The sequence below is a fragment of the Lygodium microphyllum genome, chromosome 16, assembly GCF_053477565.2.
Source record: "Lygodium microphyllum isolate KBCC chromosome 16, Lygodium_microphyllum_v1.1.10, whole genome shotgun sequence".
In the NCBI taxonomy this organism is placed as follows: domain Eukaryota; kingdom Viridiplantae; phylum Streptophyta; class Polypodiopsida; order Schizaeales; family Lygodiaceae; genus Lygodium; species Lygodium microphyllum.
In genome coordinates, this window is record NC_141150.1 from 23,726,768 (window position 1) to 23,750,735 (window position 23,968).

The window sequence follows — 23,968 nt, forward strand, 5'->3', positions numbered from 1 at the left end:
AGCCATCTTCCCTGTTGAGTTGGAGTTGACCTCTTTACAAGTGGCAGTCAAAGAATACCTCGGAGATGATGAGTCTCTCTAGTGCCGTCTACGGCATTTGGAATGTTTGGATGAGATTTAGCAGGTGGCCCTACAATGCATGGAAACCACTCCAGCACGGCGCAAGGCCTATCATGACAGCTTCATCAAGCATAAGGAGTTCAAAGAAGGTGATCTTGTCCTGGTTTAAGATTCTCGATTTGGCAAGTTTCTTGGCAAGCTTCAACAACACTGGATGGGTCTCTATAAGATACTTACTGTCAATCCTAATGGTTATATCCATGTTCAAGCCGTTGACACCTCTGAGGATCCCTTTCTTATCAATGGCTATCACCTGAAGAAGTACTTCCCTCCTTGGGGATCCTAACAATCACTGTCGATCCACCCTTTCCCTTTTGGGCATCGCACTGTCCTTCTCCTCATGCTCCTAATAGTCCCTATGATCTTCCTGTTGAGGCAGTCTCATTCTATTAGCCCCTCCCAAGCACCTCCCATCCTTACACTGTTCTCCTCTCATTTGATTCAACAATGGTGATGTGGATGGTCTTGACACATGGTATTTCTACCATTCTCTTTATAACTTAAAAAATAGAAAAAACATATATATATCGATCATAGGAGAAAAGGACTTAGGTCCCTGTCATACCATTCAAGAAAAGGTGGAAACACCCTCGGGAGTAGGAAAGAAGAAAAAAAAAGGAAAAAAAAACAAACAAAATGCTATGGGAGAAAAGGAAGCAATTCCATGTCATAGCAGGCCTCGTTCCAAGAAAAGGTGGTAAACACCCTTGGGTGGGAAGCTGGGTGTGGAAAAGGTGATAACACCCCACAGTTCAAGATAGCTGACTCACCAATAGAACTTTTCTAGATACAATTTCAAGCCACCTCTCTTGGTGCGTTGTCCCTGCAACTTCATCAGTCCGTCTAACCCTCTTTAACCGACAATCTTTCATACAAATCATTGAAGTATCAGACGTGTTGGCTACCTCCCTGGGTACACCTCATCTTCAATACCCTGAGGACAATAATAGACAAAGTGATCTTCACCAACAAATAATTGAGTGGTGTGAGCTTTCATCCTAGCCGGATGGGGATGTGAGTATGGTCTCCCCTCTTGTATCTATCAAATGAGTGTGAGACAGAGGGTGGGGTGAGTGACTAGTCCTTAATTTTTTAATCAATGAGAGGTGAGTTATGTGGAATGGAATGTTGCACACACGGGATGGGCCTCTCCATGCACAAAGCACTATTTGTTTCAATGCACTACACTATAAGGCTCCCTGGCCTTCCTTCTCGCACTGTATGCCAACATAGGGCGGTGTTGAGATTCAGCAAAATCACACTCACTAACAACCTCTTTGTATGGAGCTTCAGGGCCAAGGACATGCACGCTTATCTATCCCATATGCACAGTGGTGCCTACTGCAGTTTCCTACTTTCCTAGAAAGCATTGTACTTGCTTCCTTCTCTTAATGCAATGATAGTACTCTTTTCTTTCTAGTAAAGTGTCAGTGTCATTGTCCACACACAAGATTGTGTTTATGAGTTCAAGTCTCAATCTTGAAACCTAATTCACTTGTGTGACAGTCTTATTCCCGTCTTTGAACCACCATAGCCATGCTCTAGATCCGTGTTTCACAACATGGTATTAGAGCCCAGTCGGGCATGGCTCAGCTCGGCTTAGCTCTCCTCTCTCTCTCTCTCTCAGCCCATATTAACCTCTGGTCAGCTCAGTTTCATCCCATGACTTCATCTCCCAACTCTACCTTCACTTGAGCTTCCATGGCAGCCATAGCCAGCAGCACCCTGTCAAATTGAGTCGCTTATATCTCACTCCACATGTCAAATCTCTTGGAGCTTCCTTCTGGAAAAGTGTTCCCCAACTCACAAAGCTTCCATGTATCACATCAATCCATGACATTTGGCTATCTGAAGCTCAGCATTGTGAAAATTCTCAGTCACTGCCATAGTCTTCAACTGTGACCTGCAGGACATACCCTCCATGGAGCCTTCATATCTCTCTCTGTAGAGTATATCTTCTTGAACTCTCTTCTAGACATATCTTCCTCTACTTAGGATGCTCCCTCCTGGCACAAAAATTGTCCACATTGTTGATCAACCAGTACGTCATTGTCAAAATTTGTGGCTACTGACGAAATTTGCGCCTGTTCTATTCGTCCGCTCTGCGCACACTGTACATGCTGCGATCTTGACGAGGAGGATAGGGTTTTGGAAGAGCTTTAAGTAAGATTCATTTCTATAAAAAAGGTTTTCAAAATGATCAACTACAGCTCTTGCAATCTGTAAAAAAACCAGGCCCCTGTCTGAAACCCTAAACTGTCATCCATAGCCAGTTTCATCAAAGCTCAAAAATCTCATCATTTTCTCTCTCTTGCCACCTGGAGCACCCCACTGCCACTCTGATCTACTGTCCTAGCACCAAATCAAGGAGGGGAAGGACTGAGAAGATTGAAGAAGGATCGACGACCCCGAGAAAGGAAGATTCAAGCTCAACATCAAGTCTCTACATAGTGTGTTTTCACACTACCATTACTTGTGTCTCTTGACACATTGTAATCTGCTCTTTCACTTGTAAAATCTGAGAATCTTGGAGTTGCTTTGCTGTTGCTCCAGCTATCCAACATGGGAAAAGACTCTCCAAATGCTCGGTTCAAGGGAGTCGGGTTTCACACTTGGCAAACCCGCATCAAGCTCATCCTGATGAAGAAGGGTCTCTGGGCCATCACAAATGGCAAAGAAAAGAAACCTCGAGATGCGGACCTTGCAGTTACTTGGCAGAAGAATCATTAACAAGGGACAAGCCATCATTAAGCTGGAATTGGATGACAGCTACATCCATCATGTGGATGCCTGTGACACATCCCATGACACTTGGGACAAATTGGATACCTTATTTGGTGCACAATCAAAGTTGTCTAAGTATGGTCTATTGATTGAATTTTTCCGACTTGATATGAAGCCTCATACATACCTGGCATCCCATCTAAATTACATGGAAAGTCTCCTAACCCAGCTTGCAGGGATAAAGCTAAAAATGGATGAAGATGTTTGTATTGGTGTCTTGTTAAAAAGTCTGCCTCTTGCCTATGATAATATATCAACCACTCTAACCAATATGCATGATCCTCAACTTGTTGATATTAAAGCCTCTTTGCTAGAGGAAGAAAAGAAACTTGAAAGCAAAGAATAGCCTAGCACTTCAAAGGATGAACAAATGTTATATGTAAACAACAGATACAAAGGTGAAAAGGAACCGCTCTTCTGTGACTTCTGCAAAAGGACCAGACACACTGAGAAGTTTTGTCATGCTAGGAAGAGGTCCCAAAAGGCCTATCTTGCAGCTGTGAAAGAAGAAGAAGACCATGGACCAAAAGATGAAGTTGAAGACCACCAGGATCGGAAGGACAAGCCTCATCAGTCCTTCTACTCTCATTACTCTGATAGACTATTTTAAAAGCCTTGTATTTCCTAGCCCTAATGCTTCTTGCCATAAGCTTTGTAAACTCCTCATGTAACTTGGCACTACAGTCCCTGTATACTTTGCGAGGCCCCTGTTACAGCCTCTGGATGTCCATCATTTTTTGGAGCCCACACTTAGCCTTTTTCTGCGACAGCCTCTGGTGTCTACCATGTTTGTGGTGTGCCCACACTTTGCAGGTGGTTCTCATTACAGCCTCTATACACTTTGTGCCTTTCTAGTTGTGATTGAGGAGGGGTGTTGAGATTCAGCAATCACACTCACTAACAACCTCTTTGTATGGAACTTCAGGGCCAAGGACATGTAGGCTTATCTATCCCATATGCACAGTGGTGCCTACTGCAGTTTCCTACTTTCCTATAAAGCATTGTACTTGCTTCCTTCTCTTAATGCAATGATAGTACTCTTTTCTTTCCAGTAAAGTGTCAATGTCGTTGTCCACACACAAGATTGTGTTTATGAGTTCAAGTCTCAATCTTGAAACCTAATTCACTTGTGTGACAGTCAGTGTCTGAGTCTATGTCTACATGAGTCTTCTTCCCATCTTTGAACCACCATAGCCATGCTCTAAATCCGTGTTTCACAAGAGGCGGGATGCACAGTTGCACCATCAATTGCATACAAGGCATACAACCTCTACACAAGTGACTATGAGGCTTACATCAATGGGTGTAAGGAACGGGCTGCCCTCCTATATTCATCAATAGAGTGAGCGACAGAGGGGGGTCAGAGTGTGACTGGTGTGTCCTCAAAACAATCATTGAGAGGTGAGGATTGAGGACGTTACGACAGTGGAGTCATGTACACTTTATGTTTCCCTATGTACCCACGAGATGGGTCTCTACCACCATTATAGGCCATGTCACCCTATTCTGTAGACTACACGACAAGGATCCCTGGCCTTCCTTCTCGCATTGTATGTCGACACCGGGTGGAACGCACGAATGCACCATCAATTGTGCACACTGGCATACTCCCTCCAAATCATTTTTTCCTTATTCAATTCTAAACCGGGCATAAATTATGGGATTTCATGCGTATTCATTGAGCGATGGGCGTCATGGGGTGAGTGACTGCTCTATCATCCTCTTGGGTGCCCGTGAGCTAAGAGTTATATTCTTCATCATCGACACTTGAATCGACGAACTCTACCGACAATGTATGTTCTGTGGTGAGCCCTGGTAACTCTTGCCAATGGCTCCAATCTTCCTACATCAACAACGACGGTTCCCTTCAACCATCTATGAAATGGGCTAAGTATTCCTAACCCTACCTTTTTTGTTTGCCAATGCATGTTATGTCTTAAGTGTGGGGATGTCAGTGTCCAGCCGGTTGACAAGTTCTAGATCGTGTCGATCAATCTACTCTACCCGATAAGGTCTGAAGTGTGGGGACGCATCCCTGCACATCTGGTGTGCATACCTTCCTACATATGTCATTACCCAATCATGCGTGTCTACTACGTCCTAGTTCTACCCTAATGGGGTCCCTTCCCCACCCAAGTACCCTTTTACCCACTGTCATTGAGGCAATTTCCCATGCAATTACTTTCATTGCGCCACTTTTTTCCTTTTCTGTGTGAACATACCCTACGTTCATCAACCTTCTGATTCAACCTTATAGCCATATTCATCCCTTTGAATGATACACTTTTCCTTTTTACCTCCCCCTATTCTGGCTTATTGTTTTTGCATTATTAATTTTTGACGCTTTTCCTGCATACTTGGATGTATTTCCATGTGAACGCATCCTTATCACTCTAGAACAATGCTCTAATATACCAGCCATGTCCTATGCCTTCCCCTGGACATTTTTCCTTTTACCCGCCTGTTATTCCACTATATGGTTTGTCTGTTATTAATTTTTGCGGGTTTTCGTGTCTTTTTCGTGTGTATTTTCACCATTTTTCCATGTGAACCTACCCTATTCTCCTTGGAATTCACTTTAAACTGGATAACCTTGTTCAACCCTCCTTCTTTCACATTTTTTCGTTTTCCTCCGCCCTGTTTCGACCTCTGAATTTTTTGTTGTTAATTTTTCTTGATGTTTTCGAGCTCCACTTTATTGTTTTTCCTATGTCAACATCCCTTACTCCCCCAAAAATGCATTCCCACATGACAGTGTTGTGAAACATTGTTGTAGGGACATTCTTCCTTTTTATTGCCCTTTGTTTCGATGCCTAGATCTTTTTATATTAATTTCCAAATCCCTTTTTGGATATGATTTTTGGGTTTTTTCCATGTGAACGAGTCTTATCTTCGTCGGAATTGTGTGTTGACATGCTAGGCCTATCTGGCATGAATTTTTGCACATTTTTCCTTCTTCTCTCACTTCGTTTCGGCTACTAGATTTTTTGATATTAAATTTCGTATGTGTTTTTGGGCCTGATTTTTGAGTTTTTCCTATGTGAACGCCCTGAATTGTTCTCAGACACCCCATTGCACTTTTCCTTTTTCTTCTCCTCGTCGTTCGACACATTTTTCCTTTCGAAATTTCGTTCCGATGCATGGTATGCATGTTATTAATTTTTCTTTGTTTTGTGGCGTTCCCGCACACCTTGCCACACGCATGCACACGCGTGTTTTTGCTTTTTCACGCCTCGCGACATCCCTGTGGCGTCCATGACTCCCCCGACGTCATCTTCTACCCATCTGCTCCTGCCACTGCAAATTTTTCTACCCTTGCCCACGCTTATATGCGGGAGGGGGGGCTCCCTTGATTTTATTACTTTTATTCTTACTCTTATTATTATTTCTTTTTTTTGTTTATATTTTTTTTATCTCCCTCCTACCTCCCCTTCACCATCACCATCTTCCTCCCTCCACCCCTTCGCCCCTGCCATATCTCTTCCTCCTCCCTCCCACCTCCCTCTTCCCCTTCGCCTTCTCCCGCCATCTTCCTCCCTTCCCCCTCCTCCTCCCCCCTCCACGCCGCCGCCTCCCCCCTCCACATCATCGTCGCCTCCTACCCCGCCGTTGGCCGCAATCGCTGCCCTCGCCGCTGCTCTGCCATGCAATGCCCGTAGTCCCCGCCCCACCTCTTGGCCTACACCCGCCCTTCACTAAGGCCGCCTTCACTCACTTGCCCGTCGTTGCTAGCTCGTCTGCCATTGCCTCTCCATCCACCGCCACCTCCTAGCGCCATCATCGATGCCACCTGCCCCACCTTCCCTCCCTACCCTCCTTAACCACCCATTCCGCCCGTTCCCCCTCCCTCCACCCCCTACCCTACTCACTACCCAGCCCCTGCCCAACCCCCCTAACCCACCCCATTCCTCTTAACACTCCACTACACTAATCCCCAACTAACCACCCCCCCTTCCCACTAACCTTCATTCCCACCCCATTACCCTTTTCCCAACCCCCTAAATTTCCCCTTCAACCCCCCTTCCCACCACCCCACCCCTCCTTAATCCTTAACTCAACAACCCCCCTTGGCCCTCATTCCCCCTTTCCTTTGCCCTCTCTACCCGCACCTCCATTTCCCTCTCCCTACGTGTTTGTGCGCTCCTTCGTGGTGTTCGTGTCGCGTCATGCGGGAGAACGTTTGGTGTTGTGTGCGTGGTTTGTGCGCGAGTTCGTGTGGTTTTTTGAGTGGGTGTTCACGCGCAAGGATGCACATTGGTCTTGTTCGTGGGTGTGCACAACTGGTGTTTACACGCAGTTGGGTACCCATTTTTCATTAAAATACTATCAGAAAATCCTTAAAAACACATAAAAATCAAATAATAATAATAATAAATCATAAAAAATCCAAAAAATAGCTGAAATTTACTTTGACAAAATAGACACTTTTTGAATTTTTTTTCAAAGCTGAAATTCCACAATTAAATGGCAAAAATTTCAAAAACTTTAAAATTCATTTAAAATCCATTAAAAATTGGTCAAATTTTATTTAAAAATAAATTAATGCAAAAATATCAAAAATTTTCATCTGCCTTTTACTTTAGTTTTAATTTTTTCAATTTCTTATTTTTGGGTAAAATTCTTGAAAAAAACATGTTAAATGCCAAACATAAATGAAAACGTGTTGGAAAAATCTAGTATTGTCTTCCCAAAAATCTAACCAAACACCACGTGTTTCTTGATTTTTTTTTTATTAATGAGATGTTGATTTGGTTATTTATGTGCTTACCATGTTCAAATCTTTTTCAGTTGTTGACTTTTCTCTTTTGAGACTCATTTGCATTGTGGGATTGATACGTGCACATTCAGCATCCTTGCACACACACACACACACTCACTCACTCACTCACTCATGTAATTATTTTCCCCCTTCTTGTTTTTTTCGCTACCCCAAAATTCACCTATTAATTCCTAAAATGAACCTTAATCACCACCATGGCACGCGCATCCACACTAAACACGCCTTCTTTTTAATTAAATAAAACTCAAACAACCATTCACTTTGTATGCGCTACGTGCATTTCAGAGGTACCTTAATTTTCAATAAAATGAACCATCCGTCACAAAAATGCACACGTTGAAAAAGAAGAGCGCTTTAGACACATTAAATTCTTAATTAATGAATCTGCATTTAGAGAGTCAGTCTGGGTATCGAAGTCCCGAATTCGTTAAAAGCACCGTTCCACCACAATAAATTGTAAATAACAATTTAAAAATGAACTGTCATTTTCTTATTAAGATTTACAACCTAATAAAATTTCACCCATTTTTAATAATTTATTAAAACAAACCATTTATTAAAAACCATTCCCCTCACCGCACTTTCTTTTTTCTCTTTTTCAATAAACATGCTTCGTGGGATGGGCACGTGTAGTCTTTAGACTGGTCTTTTTGGTCATTGATGGTCAATGATGTTCTAGTTATGTTGTGTGTGGTTATTGATTTGGTTAATTTATTCGATTAAGGGTACGATTTAAATTTATTTTCCATTTGTATGCCTCATACGGGATCTCGGGTGCATGTCTGTTGCATAGCATGAAGCTTTCGGTCGCATTTTTCTAAAGGTCATGTTGAATTTTTTCTAGGATATGCCTTGCTTGGGGATAGTCGGGGTCAAGTCTCGTTTAAAACCATTGGTTGATATCTTATCTTTGATCCTTTTTGCTAGTTTTGCAAGTATCTCTTTTGTTTGTGAGTTGTGTTGTGTGTTCATTATCTGAATGGCACCCCGTATGCCTCCTCCAATTCAATACGTCCCATTGATCAGTAGGTATTATTCTTCCCTACTAAATTTTGAGCCTATTGCGAAAGCTGGCCTTGCATCTTTTGTGGCTGCTTCTCTCCCTCTGATTCCAAATGATCCAGCCCTTTGTGATGAGTTTCTCGCATCATACAGCAAGAAATCATGCTTGGTTCATGGTACTTTCATGGTCCTAACATCTAGAGGGTTAGGAAAGGCTTTGTCCCTTCCCTACAAAGGGGAACCCTTTGTCATAGCCAGACAGTTATTCTCAAATGAAGAGATCCTCAAGATGTTACTACAAAAGTATACTAAAGAGATCCTCGATGTTAAGAAGGTGATTAACCCTTTAGGAGTGTCTTTCTTAATGATCATTAATCCTCTCTAGAAAGCTAGTCTGTCAATTTCTCTAGGACAGGTTCATGCCTGCCAAGACACCATCTCACTACTTGTCCAAGGAGCTCTTTATACCTTCCAGGATGGTTTTGAGAGGGGTTACCATTGACTAGAGTACTTACCTTCTTACGAAGATGGACCAACATTTTGTCAAGGTGACTAGAGGGAATATTACCAATGTAACCTTTGGTTCACATTTATATGCTTTTCTGACATATTCAAGCCTTAAGAAGGGTGTTTTACCTCCTCCTCCATCTCATCCAGTTCCTCCCCCTTGACTTCAGAAGATTCAGAACCCATTGACATAGAGGATACTGACTCTCCTCCTCCACTGGTCATTCAACGGAAACATTTGAAGCGTGTAGCAAAGACAATTCCACCAGTCATTCCTTCAATATCAATTCCTGCTACTTCTGGAAGTGAACTCTCTGCCTACCTCACATGCAATAACTTATTCAAGGCACATCGAGAGGGTTCTTTGGATATATCAGTTCCTTCCTTGAACCGCTTAGTGACAGGGGATGCCATCCCCTTCCTTTGTAAAGACATCTAGAGTTCTATTGAACTCTAAGTGATAGCTTGTGCTCAATAGTTATATTCTTCTTTTTATGAAGAATTGATGCAATCCAAAGACCTAATGAATAAGGTAGCCACAAAGCTAGCCTCTGCTAAAGGCACTCTTTCCAATCTGTTTAAGAAAATGGAGCAGCAGACCCAAATGATTGAGACCCAGAGAGAATAAATATCTTCTTTGAAAAATCAATTATTAGCAAAATCTCAGTCAGAGGTCAGTAGAGTTTCTGACGAGAAAGCGAAAATGTCCAAAGAAGCTCAAGATTTCAAGACTCTTCTGGATACGAAATTGTCAGATTGTAGACTACTCATAATACAGTGGTATTCAAGCCTCTCAGATTAAACAGTTGAAGGACCAACTGGTGCAGTCACGATCAATTCCCCCAAGTCCTAGTGTCCCCATGATTCCTTCTATGTCTCAACAGGACTTGGCTGCTCTTCAATGGAATGCCACTTTATGTCCTTTATTTCAAGCCAAGGTTGAGAGATTGCAATCTAGAATGGATATCTTATAGACTACCTTTGAGCAATTTATGGAGTTTATTCCTCCCGCCCACTCTTTCTTTGTTCATTATCAACAACAGAAGTTGGCCTTTTATGTTAAACTTTCAACCATGGATTTATCTCCTCCAGAGGATGGCTGGAGTGGACCCTGGTCTGCAGATCTATTGTTTGAAGTGGTTAGGATGGTGTTTGAGGATTCGATAGTCCCAAATTCAATGTTGATGTCCTATATGTACCTCAGAGGTTACTTGTTAATTCCAGATGATGAAGACCTCTCTTGGTATGTTGGAGATGTAGTCTTGCAGCCAGTACTCTATATACACTAGTTGGAGCTTAAGATTAATGAAATGTTTCAAATGTATTCTTCTAGAGTAGTTGCATATCCAGAGGATTCTTGGCATCCTATGCTAGATTCTATGATCTTAAATCAAAGACAATTAAAGGCTTTGTCTCATGTGTAAAATGTCAACCAATTGAGGGCGGATCTGCTATCCTATCTTTCCAAGCAACCTCCTTTTGATCCTTTATTTTTTGAGACGTATGCTAGACGTTCTGCCTTAGGACCATCAGTTCCATCCTTGACTTACTATCAACAAATGGCTCATAGGTATGATGCTTATCTATCTCTTTTCCAGAATACCCCACATGTCATTTTACCCCTTCTATTTCAACCTAAAGATGCACCCCATATTCATATTTTTACGCAATGTTCTTTCATCATTGATCAGGTATTTTCTCCCCTTCTTCCTTGTCCTCCCCCATCTTCTCATTTCCTGTCCACATTCCCACCACATTTCCTTACTCCTTTTCTTTTTGATATTGCTAAATTGTTGGATTCTCCTACCTTATCTTATTCTTCTTTTTATGATTTCCCTTATCCCTCTCTTCATCCTTTATCCCTTATTCCATTCCCGTCTCTTCATCTTTTATTCAAACTCCCCCTCAGTTGGTTACAGAATATGAAGGTTTTGATTAGACAATCCTGAGAAGAAGCTGGAGTGTTGGAGATTCTTTGACAGGACCCCAAATTACATGGCATGTGATTCCAGGGGAATGGAAGACTGCAAATCAAGTCTTTCACAACTATTTACATTTTTCTCAGCTTTATTCTCAATCTTTGGATCCATCAATGAGACTGACTGCTCATTTTTCAAGGTATCTAGCCTTTATGCACCGTCACTCTCATGGTGATCAAAAGCAAGTGCCAAAGTTATGTTTGGATATCAATGTAGATGTGGATACCCATCAGCTGGATGTGCTTTATTTTCATGCTTTGTGCTTGCCAAGTAGATTTTTTATCCTACTGGAGAGAATGTGTTGTTTATAATTCTTGCAAAATCCTCAAAAAACCTTTGTGGATGAATCTTTATCCCTAGAAAGGTTTAAAAATCATCAATCCTTTAAAATGGATCATCTTCATTGATCTAATATTCTTTGTAACTTTGATGCTTGATCAGAATACATCTATCTATATTTTTTCTTTCCACAGATGTGCCATTCAGATATTGTTCGTGTAAGTGGTGTGAGTTATGGTATGTGTATATTGTTTATCTTTGTTGAATGGAGCTGAAGTTGAAGCTAGATTGATGAAGAAGATATTGGATTAAAAGCTAGCAGAATATTATACTGATTTAAAGAAAACTCTTTTATCCTTTATGAGTTTGTGTTGCTATCAATTTTTTTAAAAGAAAAATGGAGATAATATCCAAAAGGGTGTTTTTCTTTCATTGTAGCATTATCAAATACATACATTACTTATTGGGGTCGTGGTTGGGTGATTATTGAATATCCTAAAGAAGATCGAATTGAGCTCTTTACTAAACCTTATATTTTTATTTCCCTTAGGTTGCGAGGATGCTTCCTTTCTAAGTGTGGGGATATGTTGAATGTTGAAATGACTAGATTTTTTTGTTGATTTTTGTTGTTTTGAGGCCTGAATGATTGATTTTTATGGATTTTGAGTGATGATTGGTTGTTTTGGAAGTGTTTGAGAGTGTTTTGGATGATATTGATTATGTTTTGGAAGCTCGTGATGATTCTCAGTAGAAATATGAGGCTTTGTGATGTTCTGATATGTTCTATAGAGGTTTTGATTGGTTCTAATACCTTTTGTTTAGCTTTTGTTTTGTTCTGATTTTCTTCTGTATGAAGCATGGATTGATGATTGATGAAGGTTGAGGTCTTTTGAAATCTTATTGAATAGTTTTTTAGTATGAGTTATGAGGTTCTGTTGTTTTCTATTGACCTTCTGTAGCCCTTTGATGAGCTTCTATAGAGCCTATGTTCCTGCTTTGTTTTTGTTCTGTAAATCCTTTGTAGATCTTCTGTGATATGAGGGTGTACTTTGGGAAATTTTTCTAACTTTTGGAAATAACGAATGTAAGTTCGAAAGATCTAAACAAATGGAAGAAGCAGCTATTGAAGACAGAAGTGAAGTGACAGTAATGAGCTATGAAGAGACATTGTAGTGGCTCGGGTGTCCTTTCATACCTCCCATGCCTCTTGGGAGGTGCATCCACGACCAAGAGAGGATTATTGAGTCATTATTGAGTATTGTAGTGAGGAGATGATGTACTATTGATTGATTGATTGATTGAGAGAGAGAGAGAGAGAGAGAGAGAGAGAGAAAGAGAGTCAAAGATAGCCAATTCTATTAAATCAATGTATCTATCTATGAGAGATTGAGAGAGAGAACTATGAAGATAATGAAGATGAATACTGTGTGATTATTTCCATTCAAAAGTAGTGTATTCTTTTGTGTTTTTTATTCTATTGATGGATTCTATGAAGATGTTGAAGATTATGGTTGATTCTATCAAATCCATGGGAGATATCTACTATGATGTTGCGTGAAGATTTGTTCTTTTCCTTGTTGTGGTTCTCAAAACAATGAAAAAAAAGCTTGTTAATGTTACAAGATGGATTTACTTGCAATAGAAACCCCTTTTCCTTGGTGTCTCTCTTGGGGCTCCATGTATGTCCCACGGTCCCCCTATGCTTGGCTGAAAATTATGTGGCATTGGTTGGCCTAATTGCCTTAGATATGGGCCCCATTGATGTTATCTTGATTTATGACTAGTTGAAACAATTGGGAAAAATTGCTATGGACTTCTCTTAGCTCTACATGGAGTTTATGATGCATGGACAGCTCATCTGCTAAGAGGGAATTTAAGGTAATACTGATTTTCAACTCATTACAACAAAGCAACTCAAATGGGAGTTTAAGAAATGCTCGTAGATCTTTGTCTTGTAATTGAATAAGGAAAATTCAGATCAACTCTCCAAAGTATCTAAGGATTTAGCCTTTCAGGCCTTACTTGAGGAGTGTAGTGATTTATTTCAGATGCTTACAACCCTTCCCCATAAGAGGCAAGTGGACCACCCACTTGATTTAGAGCCCCACTCTAAGCTAGTGAACAAGCCATCTTATAGACTCTCCAAGTGTGAACGTGAAGAGGTTGCAAAGAAACTCAAGGATTTGCTTGAGATGGGTTTCATTGAACCGAGTTCTTCCCCTTATGCATCCCCTATCCTGTTAGTCAAAAAGAAAGATGGCTCTTTCCACACGTGCATCGACTACAGAGACTTGAACAAAAACACAATGAAGAACCACTATCCCATCCCACAAATTGATGACTTGTTGGGATGAGTTGAAAGAGGTATGCTTTTTCACTAAGAATTGACCTACGCTCTAGCTACCATCAGATCCATATGAAGGAGGGTCATGAGATCAAAACATCTTTCCAAGAGACTAATCATGGGCTTTATTATTTTCTAATGATGCCTTTTGGGTTGACTAACGCCCCTGCCGCATTTCAGAGCCTCATGAATAAAAGTCTTCACCCCTTCCTGTTCAAGTTTGTGCCTCATTTTCTTTGACGACATCCTCATTTACAACAAGTCACAAGAGGAGCACTTGGCATATGCCAGAAGGGTGTTTGATACATTGAGAGAGTATTGACTTTTTGCTAAGGAAAGTAAATGTATCTTCATGTAGACATCTATGGAGTACTTGGGACACATTGTTAGCAAAAATGGCATATAGGCTAACCCCAAGAAGGTGCAATGTGTTAAGGACTAGCCCACTCTATCCACCACTACTTCATTACATCTCTCCTCATTTTATAGACGCTTCATTAAGCATTATGCCACCATTACAACACCTTTGACTAATTGACTAAAAAATGAATCTTTCTTTTTGGGATGCCATTACTGATCATAGCTTTAAACATTTGAAATAAATGCTTACTTCAATCCCCATCCTCATATGCCTGATTTCTCTAAGATATTTACATTCAGTGTGATGCTAGTGGGCTGGGGTATTGGTATAGTATTGCTACAAGAGCATGGTGTGATTGCATTTGAGAGCTGCAAGCTTAATGACAAGGAGATGCAAATAAATGTGTATGATTAGGAGATGTTGGCCATCCTCCATGCTATTAAGAAATGGCACCACTATTTGTATGGTAGCCACTTTCAAGTAAAGAGTGACCATCAAGTCTTCCAATACTTCCTGACTTAGTCTACTTTGACTCCTATGTAACGGAGATGGGTGGTGACATTACAAAACTATGATTTTGGCATTTCTCACTCTTGGGGAAAAGATAATATAGTGACTGATTCACTCTCTCAGATGTGGGCATGTAGAGTATCCTCCATTTCAAAGTTGCATAGTGATTGGGTTGAAGATCTTCAAGAAGCTAATTTGTTGGATGATGACTTCAACCACATCTTCTAGAAATCCCCCGTTTGACCACCCGCTGCTTGCAAACTGCACATGCTTTTAAAACAGTTTTGTACTTGCCCAAATCTAAGGAATGTGCTTTCTTCATGGGCTAAAAGTACACGTCATAAGCTCTTTTTCGACATGTGACATGCCCTATTTGGAGCAGCCTATCAAAAGTTATGACAATTTTACCTCAGCATGCTTGTCATGGACAGCATGATATCCCTAGTATTTACCCAACTATTTTCATAGTGATGTGGCTCAAAGCAGTACTCTGCACCCCACTCCTTAAGCCCATCTAGCACTCCCCTCCAGTTGACTTCGTTTTTTAGGGCAAAAACTTTTAGGGAGGGGATGGATTGTAACAAGTGGGATATATAGGAACTAGGGGTTGGACACCCGATCACTCACTGAGGTATATAAGGTATAAGAGTCCCAGCTTAGGGCAACTAGTTATTATCAAGAACATACTCTTCACCTCCATCTCCAGCTTCCATGGCTTCTCCCTCCTCTCTCCTCTGTTTTCTGCCTTTCTCTCTCCTCTTCTGGTCTTTCTTTCTCTTCTTCTTTCTCTCTCTTCGGCTCATTCTCCTGTCCTCTCAGCCTCATTCATTACACACTAGAGAATGTTGATAAGAGACTGTAATATTAATTTATGCCATATTTCAAGTCAATTATTGTGGAGCCGAGGCAGAGCTTCCCATGCAAGGTATACTTAAGTAGCTCAAGTCTATAAATGTTTAGTTATTCTAAGGATTTTTTAACAGCAATTACCTTGAGTACTTCTTAATGGGCTACTAAAAATACATGCCATTGAGACTCATTAAATAGATACATTACTATGTATATTAAGCTTTGCACAAAATCCTTGTTATTCTAAAAATCCATGGTGACTTTCAACACATTTTCAAACAATGGTGCATATATTTTTCAAACAAACTTAAATCATAGTAAACTTTCAAGCCCTATTTTTATTCCTTAAAATAACCAACCAATTTGCAAAGATAAGTCACCAAATTCATCCATGAGTTAAACATCACAATAATGGATTAAATAAGAGGAAAATGTTATCATTTGAGTGATTTTGGAATACTAGTTCATTTACTAAATATGTATATATATATGAGCAAAATGAAGAGTTGCAATTTCAAATGTGAATCTCCATAGTAACATTACATATCATTATCAACTAATCTAACAAAAAAATTAGATTAGATATGAAATATATTTTTTATTCAATTGATGGAAGCCTTTGAGACATTGATCTTCTAGGGTAGATATGAGAGATCTTTCTTATTCAATTAGGTTGTGTATCAAAGATCTTCTTTGTTAAATCCATGGGAGCCTTTGCAAATGTACTACTCTTTCAATGAATGTCATAATGATTGTCTTTTCATATGTGCATTGCTCTCAATAAAATTGGTGCTCTATCAAGTTACATTTTAAGAAGGATTTGTTGCAACTGTCACAATTAAATCTCCTTAGTCATGTATATGCTCTAATATTAGACATACCTAATCCATGGAGTCTCCACCTTATTGAACATGTAAGATATCACATGAGTGCAAAAGAAATGATATTATATTTAGTAAATTTTACATGTTTATATTTACAAAATATTTTTTTTAATTGCAATTTTAAAAAACATGTAAGTTAAGCAAAGTAAAAGGGATCATTTTAAGGACTTATAATATGTAAAGAAAGGGTATTTCTTAATATTCTTTAAATACACATTATATAAATGATTTCTCATAAGTGAACCCCCCAAGACCTAATCCCTCTTAAGCCAATCAAGGACGAGTTTCAATATATATAGAAATTTCTATTTTACCTCTCTAAATGAAAGAATGTGTTTAAGTAGCATGTGGCTTCTATTAGATGATATGGTCATCAACAAACCATTGTAGATTCCCTATGTAAGTGTCCCTAATACCCAATTTGTGAGGTTATAGAGAAGACTTTGACAAAAAAAACAAGAATTCTAATGTCATTTGAGAGAACTAACAATTACGAGTATGCTTTGAGACGTCCATGTCCAAATGGATTCCGCTTTACATAGGCCATCAAGAGTATAGTTGAATCACAATTAATTTTGCGAGCATTAATGATTTGTGTGAAAAATAAAGTACTAGTTGTACCTATTTTTGTCACTCGAAGTGGAGATTGTCTCAATTTTGTGTGAATTTTAAAAGATGTAAAATCCATCCTATCAACATTACATTGATCTCCTAAGAGCCAAAAACACATTTTGCTGGGAGATTATATTTATCTTCAAGGAGCCAAAGATGCACTCAATAAAGAACCTTGATTCCCAATTAATTTTGTGAGTGTTAATGATTTGTGTGAAAAATAAAGTACTAGTTGTACCTACTTTTGTCACTCAAAGTGGAGATTGTCTCAATTTTGTGTGAATTTTATAAGATGCAAAATCCATCCTATCAACATTACATTGATCTCTTGAGAGCCAAAAACACATTTTGCTGGGAGATTATATTTATCTTCAAGGAGCCAAAGATGCACTTAGTAAAGAACCTTGATAAAGTAAGTCACCATTATTTGATATTGTTGGAAAAGGTAGCGGCTAGAAGTGCACTCTCAAACTAATGTAAAGATGGTTGTAAAAATGGTAAAGTAACCCTATTTACCAAAGCCATAATAGCCTTTTAGAATTCACTACATAGTTATATCTACAAAGTAGGAAGTGTTTCGATAATAACACGAGTGCACAATGGTCCCCTTTTCTTTGTATATATGAGGTACATCGAGATGAGATTTTAGCTCATAAACAATATGCTCATACTTTTCAAGTCCATGGCTCATTGCAACATTACGTATTAGTCCATTAGTGTCTAATAGAGATAAACAACATAGATCTAGATCTAAAAATTGTACATGCATAATCTTGGGCATCAATTGACATATCAATTAAAGATTATAGCAAGTCTAACACTCAACTATTGAGATATCTTCAAAAGATGTTACATACAAAACTTTCAATTTGTGGGCGCTCGTTTCTAAAGTAGCCTTGTAATACATGTTATACAAATAGTCACTTATGTCAAACATTATACTCCATGAAACTAGTGAATGATTATGCTTAACCATGGTAATGAGAAAAAGCTTAGATGATAAGTGTCAACAACCATTCTATGTCTAGGCAATACTCCATACACATGATGATACAAAATTATGTCAGTGGGTGATAAAAATTGTTGCAACAATTCATCATTGATGTATATTGCAATGTTGAGCAACGCAAGCCAACCTAGTATCACCACAATCAACAAACTTTGCAAATAGAAATGTGATGAAACGCGGCAAATGTGCCTCAAAATACAAAAGCTACTATGTTAGTTTGAATATTAGGACAATACGAATGTTCTATTTTACAAGTGGTCAAAGGATAATGTATTAATGATAAATAGATTACAATTCTAAAAATGCAAAACCCTCATAACAAATGCCACCTCCTCATATATAAACAAGCCAAAGAGCTTATTAATTGAATGGCAAACCATGAACTTTAAATGTGGAATGCTACTTACTCCCCATTGCATAATTTTTTAAAATTAAATCTCTCCCATCAAGCTCTTCTTCATGTCAAATTGAGCCTCTCTCTCTCTCTCTCTCTCTCTCTCTCTCTCTCTCTCTCTCAAAGTAATTATATTAATAACTACCACGAATTTAAATATACTATAAGAAAACAATTACAAACAATCTATAAGATTAATAAAGAGACCAAATTGTAGTGTGCAAAGAAAGTAAATCATGTCTAGGGCGGAGAGAGAGAGAGAGAGAGAGAGAGAGAGTATGTGTGTGTGTGTGTGTGTGTGTGTGTGTGTGTGTGTGTGTGTGTGCGCACGCGCACGCACTAGATGTGAGAAAGAGAGTAACAAACTACAATACATAGTGAAGGAACAAGTGACCGTGCATGCGCTAAAGCCAAGGCAAATAGTATTTAAACTTACCCTATCTTCCCAACCACCTATTCCTTACAAGGGGAGGGAACAAGAATTCTGTTGTTGACAAGCAACATCTCATATAAATGGTGGAAGGAGTTTCCACCAAATAGGATGCATTTCTCTTCCTCTCCATTTTGAAACAATGGACCCCAATTGCTAGTTGATGTTTCCCCCAATCCATGTTTGTTGTGACACATACATCCCCCTAATACCACCATCTAGGGCATTCCCTATACTCATGTACACACCCCAACTCATCGGGTTGTCTGTTAATCACTCTTTATAATATGAAAAGTGTACTGTAGTGGAACAATTTCTAATGGGCTCTTGTACATGCATTAATGTTTACACAATTCGATAGTACCTAAAATACAAGTGACTTTATGCATATAATCATGTTATAAGAATTGAAACTAGCTAGAATGTCATATGTCTAGGAAGGTCGTTGTGTTTGTTCTCTAGCGATACTGGCCTTGTTCTTAACAGTAGGCCATCGTGCTTTTAAGAGTCGAGTTTATTTAGATATGGTGCTTTTTCCTTTCATGTACATGGGTCTGACGATGCAGATAGACATAATGGCTGCTCTGTATGTAAGGAAGCACAAGGGGTTTCCTTACTGCAGTGTTTCCAAGATGACCGGGAGCCCGTGCTTTGGTCGCATGGTGATAGGATTGACGGGAGCATGCCTGTAGTTCGGGGAGAGGCTGAAGCGAAAGCGCTGAAGAATGAGAGCCATGATGACTTTGGCCTCCATCAAGGCAAAGTGTTGGCCAATACAGATGCGTGGCCCATAACCAAAAGGCAGGAAGCCATGGGGATGCTTGCATGCCTTAGCCACCCCGTGCATGAACCTCTCTGGCCTGAACTCGTCAGCATCCTCTCCCCATAGATCCTTCCTCCTGTGAATGAACAGGCTTGCCACGGTTATTGTAGCCCCCTTCGGCAAAGTCCTATGCCCCAGCTTCATCCTCGCCCCATCACCCAGCAACACTCGGCGTCCATATTCTGGCACGGGTGGATACAACCTTAAGGTCTCATTTAATATCATTCCCACCTGCACACAAGCCACTGTTAGCAGATCATGGCGTATTCCTGAGCTTAGGGCTATATTCCTGAGGAGCACAGCATGCTATTCCTGTTAGATAGATATGCATAAACAACCCAAAATATGAGTGAACCATCCAGCTAGCGGAAGCATCCATCCTAGGCAGCCTTCTTATTCTAGAGCATAGATTCCTTGCGAGCATACTGCATTTCCGACAGTAAAATCAAACCACGTAAGTGAATGCTCCATCCTTAAAACCCCGATTCTGACGCATGTATACTCCGACACGATGCTTCACCGGTGAATCAATCTTAGCAACTTCTTCGGTATCCACTGTCCAGATACCATTGCCAGGAGAGTTAGCATCACAAACTTTACGAAGCCGTTCATTGCAATGCAAACAAAGGCCTTGTTGGGGAATCCGCACAGCTAATTCACCAATAATGCTTCACAGATGACCTCCTCTGACAAGCCCAACACACTTTGTGTGAATTCCAGAGCGTTTTTCAGACTACTGCCTTCTTTGCAATCAAGGAAGCTTTCCATCCCTCGAAGGTTTTGCAATAAAACGAGGTTCTGTGTGCCCGACCCACCAAATCAAGGCTGGCTGATGCTACGTGCCATTTCACAAAGAGAGCTCTCCCATTCATGCATTGTACATGTAGGGAAGTATGTACCAAGACAACAGAAAGGAACAACGATAAAGAACTTACGATCTTCAGTCTGTTAGCTTGATCCGCATTTATTTGGCCCACCTTGCCGCAAATATCCAAGACTTCATCCCTGGCTCTGTCTTGCCATTCTTGATTTAGAGACAGCAGGACCATAGTCCAAGCCAGTAGGTTTGCAGCAGTCTCGTGTCCAGCGAAGAAGAAGGCCTTGCATTCGTCTATAACCTGCTGATTACTCAGGCGAACTCTGTGACTGCCTTGCTCAAACACCTGATCCTCTGCAGCAAGGATCAAACCTAGCAAATCAGACCCATATGAGTCTGCACCCCCACCTTCATTTTGAATTCTGTCACGCCGTGATTTCACAATTGCACGAAGTTCCTCGTTTATTCTCTTCTCTAGTTCCTTGCATTTTCGGTTAGCACTTGTGGGTAGAAAACTACAAACAAGGACACAATGAGGTTCCAAAAGCATATCCCTTCACTAATTTATTGCGCTTGCAGGTTTACATTAGTGAATACAAAACTGCACACAATCAAATGCATTTTATAAAGCATAGGCATACTTATAGCCTGTGCTTATTAAGGACATTAAGAAAGGTAGCTCCTATCCGTGGTCAGAAGGATCTTTTACTCCAACCTTTTGTATTTGAGCAACTCTTTCGTATCAAAAATCTCTTCTTCATCTCCAATAAAAGTACATTCACTGATGCACTTGAAAGTGAGATGTCCAAGGGCATAATCTGTGCTTTAATTAGAAACACACTACAGTTACAAGACTATAGGCTCTCTCCTCTTGTCACACCATAAGACCATCTCACAAACCTTGAAACCAGATCATTGTTTAGAATACCTGTAGCCTGGAATCACAATGTTTTGGAACAGCGTCTTTGATAGATATTCCAGAAGTTGGACTTGCTTCTCAAACACTCCTCTTCCTTGTAAGTAGCTGGAGCCAAATGATGTGCGGGAAAGGATATCAGCAGTGACATCCTTGATGCCCTTGGCTACCTCTACTTCAGTGGGACATCCTTGTCTTGCAACCTGTTCCTCCCACCGACTTACCAGTTCCGAAGCACTGGCGACCATGTCAGCAACCATTTCCTATCGTTCCACACAGCCATAATATACCCTTGTGTATCAAATTAATCAGATTCAAAGAAACAAAATGAAATACAAACAAGCAGAGAAGACGAACAAAATTTCGCAAAATTGCAGCCCACAAGTAGTGGATATCAAGCAAGGGCAAAGCTGGTTGCCTGCTTGTGCGCATACATACGACAAATCTTTGCTTCTGAATCAATAAATGTGCCAAGCCCAATAGGTTGTGCAGTGTACCACGCTTATATTCAGAACAATTTCTCCACGGACTGGTATGCGAATGCAGGGACATATGTGAGATGAGATAGAACAGAGATGGAGACATAGATATCCTAACGGAGAGATGCTTCGTGCTAAGCCTTGTCGTGGCAGCCATTGCTGCATACACTGTGTAAAAGGGTCACCCATCTCCATGCATTGCTAAAGTGGTTACACCCTACAGGGCAATTCAATCACTCGAGACACTACCAAATGTGAGCTTACCTTCAGCTTTTCTACAAAGAAGGCAGGTCGGATGATATCGCGCTGATTTTGCCAATCATCACCATAGGCCAGGAGGAGGCCACCACTGCCAAGCAATTGCTGGAAAGGGTTGTGGCCATAGTCAGGTTTTTTTAAGTACTTGATTTCAGAGGAGAAAGCATTCTTCACATCCTCAGGATGAATAAGAACCAGGATGGGGTGGCTGCCCAGCCAGACAACAAATGGATCGTCACCACCTGCAGCATCCACACAATGGCCTTACTTCTCCTCTTACAATCAAAGGAACAGCTTGCTCTCTATCATACACCCCTATACAACTTTGGTTTTCAGAGAGAGATCTCCAGAAACTAGTATACACAAGGCGTTTTAGACAAATTCCCACTATAATTCCTGCTTTGTGGATTAGGATAACATCACGAGCTTCCGCTCAGGAGGCAACACAGGGGGACTGGTATGCAGTGCCTCCTGACCGGAAGCTCGTGGTGATGAATACTATAGCGAAAAAACTAAGGGAAAAGAGTCCCTTCTCCCCCATGGAAAACTGTCAAAAAGAAGGGTAAAATCAAAATGCACTGTCTCTCTACGCTAATAGAAAATGAGCGTTTGGTTTTATCAAGTACGTAATACCATCACACAAAGCAAACAGTAAGTTGATGAGAGAGAGAGAGAGAGAGAGAGGACTGCAATGGCTAGTCGTACCAGGGATCACAGGCTGAAAATTAAGGGTTACTCCTCTGATACGTGTAAGACGGAACAGACGTGAACCAAGCTACTAGATAAAGTGAATTTACCTCCCAGATCAGAGTGTCGCTTGTGGTAGAAGGGGAATAGGTAAGGGAAGAGGAGATGGTGGTGAGAAGGAGAAGGCAAATCCTGTGCCAGAGACGCGGCCTCCATGCGGATCATGCCGATAATATCGCCTACGATGGGGGTGCAGGGGACGACCTTGAAGCCCTCCTGGAGGAGGGCCCGGCGGAGGCACTGGGGGCGCAGCACGAAAGCGCGGAGCAGCAGGCCACACGCAGAGAGCAGGGCCAGGAGGAGCAGGGTCGGGCCCCAATACGTAGTCGCGCTGCCTGCTGGTATGATGATATTGCAGCGGTCCATCGCTGCGGCTGCTGCTGGTGCTGCTGGAGCAGTGGCTGCTTCAGCTGCTTGTGGGATGTGGGGATGCTAGCCATGTCTGCACCATCCACCTTACGTATGTAGACTCAAAATGCTCTCGTTCTCAGCAGTATTGAGCAGAAATTTTGCACAGGCAGATGATATTTTTCACAGTTTTAAAATTTAAACATTTAGGGATCACCCAAGACTCAAGTATATGTGACACATGTTCAATTAAACACACTTACCTACGGATATATAAACTATCATTCTCAGTACTATTGACCAAAAGCTTTGCATGAGCAAATTAACTATCAAGTCCACTCTTTGACGAGTTTTTTTTATTTTTAAATTTTAAATATTTCGAACCAATCATCCAAGTATATATGACACAAGCTCAATTAAATACGCTTATTTGCCGTATACACACTCTATTTTTAATTGAGAAAACACACATGTTCATTGTTCTCTCTTTCTCTCACTCACTAAAATTCAACATAGCATAAGATTGTAGAAAGGAGAAAGACGAGTCTTCTAAAAATCCTACTAGGGTCCATGCCTAGATTTTTCTCATGCTTCATAATGATGTTCTCTAGATGCTTCACATCGCTCATGAAAAATGTTTTTAGGAACCAATGGAAAAAACCCCTAACCTTTAGATTGTCTGGGAATTTTTGAAGCTAGCCGGTTTTAAAAGACATTATAATGCTCATATCATTCC

The 23,968-nt window shown here is 40.5% G+C and overlaps 1 protein-coding gene across 3 annotated transcripts; it reads right to left on the reverse strand.

Moving 5' to 3' along the window:
* Positions 1–19,340: 19,340 nt before the first annotated feature.
* On the reverse strand, positions 19,341–23,457 carry LOC148022627 (cytochrome P450 72A14-like). 3 transcript variants are annotated; one of them, XM_087695589.1, is made up of 6 exons: positions 22,935–23,448; positions 22,144–22,379; positions 21,413–21,663; positions 21,200–21,307; positions 20,603–20,999; positions 19,341–19,898 (listed from the first exon to the last, which is right to left on the reverse strand). In XM_087695589.1, exons 1-6 carry the CDS (start codon positions 23,248–23,250, stop codon positions 19,458–19,460), a joined length of 1,749 nt encoding a protein of 582 aa, XP_087551715.1. In that variant the 5' UTR covers positions 23,251–23,448; the 3' UTR covers positions 19,341–19,457. The 3 variants fall into 3 exon arrangements, with proteins under 3 accessions (XP_087551715.1, XP_087551716.1, XP_087551717.1); XM_087695591.1 differs by lacking the exon at positions 19,341–19,898 and adding an exon at positions 19,905–20,502 and having other exon boundaries at positions 22,935–23,457; XM_087695590.1 differs by lacking the exon at positions 21,200–21,307 and having other exon boundaries at positions 22,935–23,446.
* Between the last annotated feature and the right edge of the window lie 511 nt (positions 23,458–23,968).

Bases quoted from the DNA above. Each gene is read 5' to 3' on its own strand.
- LOC148022627 (XM_087695589.1), bottom strand. From the start codon at position 23,250: ATGGACCGCTGCAATATCATCATACCAGCAGGCAGCGCGACTACGTAT. The intron at 21,664-22,143 runs GTAAGCTCACAT...GTGGAACGATAG, and splicing joins TCTTTGTAGAAAAGCTGAAG to GAAATGGTTGCTGACATGGT. The intron at 19,899-20,602 runs GTAAGTTCTTTA...GCTTGTGTGCAG, and splicing joins AAGCTAACAGACTGAAGATC to GTGGGAATGATATTAAATGA.